General features: G+C 43.8%; 1 protein-coding gene across 2 annotated transcripts in view; it reads right to left on the reverse strand.

Moving 5' to 3' along the window:
• Positions 1–2,140: 2,140 nt before the first annotated feature.
• si:ch211-161h7.8 (thiosulfate:glutathione sulfurtransferase) overlaps positions 2,141–4,544 on the reverse strand; it is a 12,488-nt gene continuing 10,084 nt past the window's right edge. Inside the window, exons 1-4 of one of the 2 annotated variants that reach the window (XM_024141961.2) lie at positions 3,211–3,326; positions 2,936–3,058; positions 2,651–2,813; positions 2,141–2,519 (exon numbers count right to left, since the gene is read on the reverse strand). In XM_024141961.2, the coding sequence (XP_023997729.1) occupies positions 2,465–2,519; positions 2,651–2,813; positions 2,936–3,058; positions 3,211–3,217 (348 nt within the window). In that variant the 5' untranslated portion in view covers positions 3,218–3,326 and the 3' untranslated portion in view covers positions 2,141–2,464. Of the gene's footprint in view, positions 2,520–2,650; positions 2,814–2,935; positions 3,059–3,210; positions 3,327–4,544 lie in introns of those variants that run through there. The other variant, XM_024141960.2, reaches the window with a different exon arrangement.

Below are 4,544 nucleotides of genomic sequence, written 5' to 3' on the forward strand. Positions count from 1 at the left end.
CAAGTGACACACACAGGGCTGTGTTTGAGAGACGCTGACTCTTGGGGTTTCTTTGAAGCAGACCTGACACGTGGGGTTTAGTGTCCACAGGCTGCACACGGGGCCCCTAGCCTGTGTTTGACAGCTGGCCGCTGTGTTTGACAGCTGGCCCTGTGTTTGACAGCTGGCCCTGTGTTTTGAAGCTGACCCTGTGTTTGAAGCTGACCCTGTGTTTGAGAGCTGACCCTGTGTTTGAAGCTGACCCTGTGTTTGAGCTGACCCTGTGTTTGACAGCTGACTGTGTTTGACAGCTGACCCGTGTTGACAGCTGACAATGTGTTTGACAGCTGTGGAGAAGTCTGGCTGTTATTCACAAGCTGCATCCCTGTCAGCATAATGCAGGTTTGAACAGCATCAATGGCCGTGAACGCTCAGGGGACCATCATAAACAACAATATAATTGACTAAGAAGAGCATGGTTATCAGTGGAGATGTTAAGTTATGGGGTACATAAAACACTGCTGCCATCTTATGGCTGATAGGTGAATTGCAAACTGTTTCACTATTGTTTTGATAACAGAGGTGCACACTACAGTACAGTCAAAAGTTTGGACACACCTACTCATTCCATGGTTCTTTATTTTACTATTTTCTACATTGTAGAATAATAGTGAAGACTCAAAACTATGAAATAACACATATGGAATCATGTAGTAACCAAAAAAGTGTTAAAACAAAATATTTAATATTGAGATTCTTCAAAAAGTAGCCTTGATGACAGCTTTGCACCTCTTCATCTCTCACACCAGCTTCATGAGGTAGTCACCTGGAATGCATTTAAATTAAGAGGTGTGCTTTGTTAAAAGTTCATTTGTGGAATTAATTTCCTTCTTAATGCATTTGAGCCAATCAGCTATGTTGTGACAAGGTAGGGGTGGTATACAGAAGATAGCCCTATTTGGTAAAAGACCAACTCCATATTATGGCAAGAACAGCCCAAATAAGCAAGGAGAAACGACAGTCCATCATTACTTTAAGACATGAAGATCAGCAATATGGAAAATTGTGCAGTCGCAAAAACCCTCAAGCGCTGATGAAAAACTGTTTCTCATGAGGACCGCCACAGGAAAGGAAGACCCAGAGTTACCTCTGCTGCAGAGGATAAATTCATTAGAGCTACCAGCCTCAAATTGCAGCCTAAATAAATGCTTCAGAGTTCAAGTAACAGACACATCTCAACATCAACTGTTCAGAGGAGACTGAGTGAAATCAGGTCGAATTGCTGGTCGAATTGCTGCAAAGAAACCACTACTAAAGGACACCAATAAGAAGAAGAGACTTGCTTGGGCCAAGAAACACGAGCAATGGACATTAGACCGGTGGAAATATGTCCTTTGGTCTGATGAGTCCAAATTTGAGATTTTTGGTTCCAACCGCTGTCTTTGTGAGCTGCAGAGAAGGTGAACGGATGATCTCCGCATGTGTGGTTCACCAGTGAAGCATGGAGGAGGAGGTTTGATGGTGTGGGGGTGCTTTGCTGGTGACACTGTCAGTGATTTATTTAGAATTCAAGGCACACCACAGCATTCTGGGAATACGCCATCCCATCTGGTTTGTGTTTAGTGGGACTATCATTTGTTTTTCAGCAGGACAATGACCCAACACACCTCCAGGCTGTGTAAGGTCTATTTGACCAGAAGGAGAGTGACCGGAGTGCTGCATAAGATGACCTGGCCGCCACAATCCCCCGGCCTCAACCCAATTGGATGGATTGGGATGAGTTGGACGCGAGAGTGAAGGGAAAGCAGCCAACAAGTGCTCAGCATATGTGGGAACCTCTCAAGACTGTTGGAAAAGCATTCCAGGTGAAGCTGGTTGAGAGAATGCCAGAGCATGCAAGGGTGGCTACTTTGAAGAATCTAAAAATATATTTTGATGTGTTTAACACCTTTTGGTTCTACATGATTCCATATGTGTCATTTCATAGTTTTGATGTCTTCACTATTATTCTACAATGTAGAAAATAGTAAAAAAAAAGAAAAACCCTTGAATGAGTAAGGTTAGGTGTGCCCAAACTTTTGACTGGTAGTGTACGTCATTGTTTATTGTTAATTTGTCAAGTGTAAAATTCCTACATAAAATAAACAATAATACAACCATATAAATCCTAAATATTGACTTTATTGATGAAGTAAGTCTCTCAGTTTATGATCTTGCCTTTTACATTTCACATCAGTCTTTCAGCCAAATGAGGTAGGAAATAAGGATACAGAACAACCTCTTCCAAGTAAGTTAGTTGTCATAGATAACTGAGGTCAATCAGTCAGGAACAGTAACTGAAAACTTGAGTCCTCTAAATACAATTCCTGTGTAGACGTGTGTTTCGATGTGGGTCTTGGTTTTCTGGTGCAGTACTCAGACTAGAGGAGTTATAGGGCTGGATCAGAACTGCAATACAGGCTTCATGTTATGGATGTAAAGTGACTCACTTTCCCTCATGTGYGGCCCATTCACTGTACCCCCCCTGATAGTGCCGAGCCCTAGGAGAGAGAAGGGGAGGAGAGAGAGGGGGAGATCTTTCAGGTGTCTTCCAGTATGTGTGTATGAGAATACTGTATGTACACACTAATGTACCCTAATAAGGTATGCCAGGTGAGTTAGTGTGTTATACCTGTTGAAGCCCAGTTGTCGGGCGATGGCTAGAGCTTCGGCGCTCCTCCGGCCCTTCTGGCAGTGGAACACAATGTTGTCATCATCTTTCCCAGGAGCCTTCACCTCGAACTGCAGCTGGAAGTGCTCTGGTGACAGCTTTAGAGATTCCTCCAGCTGGCCCACTGACAGACACACACATGCTGAACATTAGTAGAGAGATTGCTCGCATGCACAGATACAGTACACATAAAAACACACACCTTTGATAGGTTAATATACACCATGATTTGTGTAGTCTACTCACATGGGATGTTTACAGAGTCCGGGATGCGTCCAGCCATGAACTCATCTTGGTTGCGGACATCAAACAGCTGGACGTTGTGAGTGGACAACATGTTCTTCAGCTGCTTGTAGCTCACCACTGAATCTGAGGCACACACACACACACACACACACACACACACACACACACACACACACACACACACACTGGGTTCACTGCCATTCCATAATCATATCCCCTGTCCCATCAATATACACCGTTGTCTGTTGTTAAAACATTGATAAACCTGGACTCACCATCCATTGCTTGAAAGAAAGACTCGTAAACCAGGAACAATTTCAGCCAAAAGGATCCTACTAATGGAATTCAGTGAAACTAAACTGTTCAGGACAGAGGTTAACTAATAGAGGATGAGAGGCAGGCTGTGTTACACAGGTCGACTATAGTGCTGGACCCCCAAACACGTGTCTATAGTTGAAAAGTATGAATAAGCCTATGAATGAATCACTTGAACCAGGCCCAATCACAAACTGCATGGCAGCAGATCCATTCACACACACACACACACTTGACTGGAAAGTGCTGATTACCTTTTTTTCAGGTAGTTCTAACATCTGGGCTAACCAACCAATCCACTCATCAGCCATTCTAATTATGTTTTGCTACTCTAGGTGAGCATTTGAAAACAAGAGCATGTTAGGGAGCMTGTTATGGAACCAGTCACCAATATGGCCACAGGAGAAATGCTGCAATTAAATAGCCTTTAACTAGTTTCCTTAAAGGGGAAATCTGCTGTTCAAATGATCACAAAGCAGATACCCCGCCACTGTATTGGTAAAAAGCTGAGGGATGTGGCTGGATAAATGTTTCCACTCTCAAATTCATAGACAGAGTTATGGATGCTAGCACTGACCAACCATGAGATCAAAATGATCATTGTAAACGAACACTGTTAAAACTACATTCCAAACAATGGAGTAAAACAAGCTTATATTTTGGGTTCTGATGGGGCATGACAGTTGTATGGGGTATGAGTAAGTTCATGAGGCATTTATACGTTATATTCTTCAATAATCAATGGGCAGTGCTTAAATTTGTAAATTAKAAGGTGCCGGAACAAAAAGTGAGCGCGAGAGGGGGGTGAACTGGGGAGCTCTGGTGGTAAACGAAACAAAAAGATTCCCTTCATAATAACGCAATGCATGTCACCGCATTTGCGTAGTGGCATAGAGCACTGAGCTGTAGAGGCACTTACAAATTCCACACATGGAACATTTTTAGCATCCTAGGGTTCAGATTTTTTTGGGTTTCATTCAAATTATCTTCTGTGACCAAGTTTACTAGATCCCTGCTGAGCCCTACCCATGCCTGCTACGTTAATGCCCTACCCATGCCTGCTACGTTAAGGCCCTGTCCATGCCTGCTACGTTAAGGCCCTACCCATGCCTGCTACGTTAAGGCCCTACCCATGACTGCTACGTTAAGGCCCTGTCCATGCCTGCTACGTTAAGGCCCTACCCATGACTGCTACGTTAAGGCCCTGTCCATGCCTGCTACGTTAAGGCCCTTCCCATGCCTGCTACGTTAGGCCCTTCCCATGACTGCTACGTTAATGCCCTACTGCTACGTT

The sequence above is a fragment of the Salvelinus sp. IW2-2015 genome, unplaced genomic scaffold, assembly GCF_002910315.2.
Source record: "Salvelinus sp. IW2-2015 unplaced genomic scaffold, ASM291031v2 Un_scaffold2857, whole genome shotgun sequence".
Classification (NCBI taxonomy): domain Eukaryota; kingdom Metazoa; phylum Chordata; class Actinopteri; order Salmoniformes; family Salmonidae; genus Salvelinus; species Salvelinus sp. IW2-2015.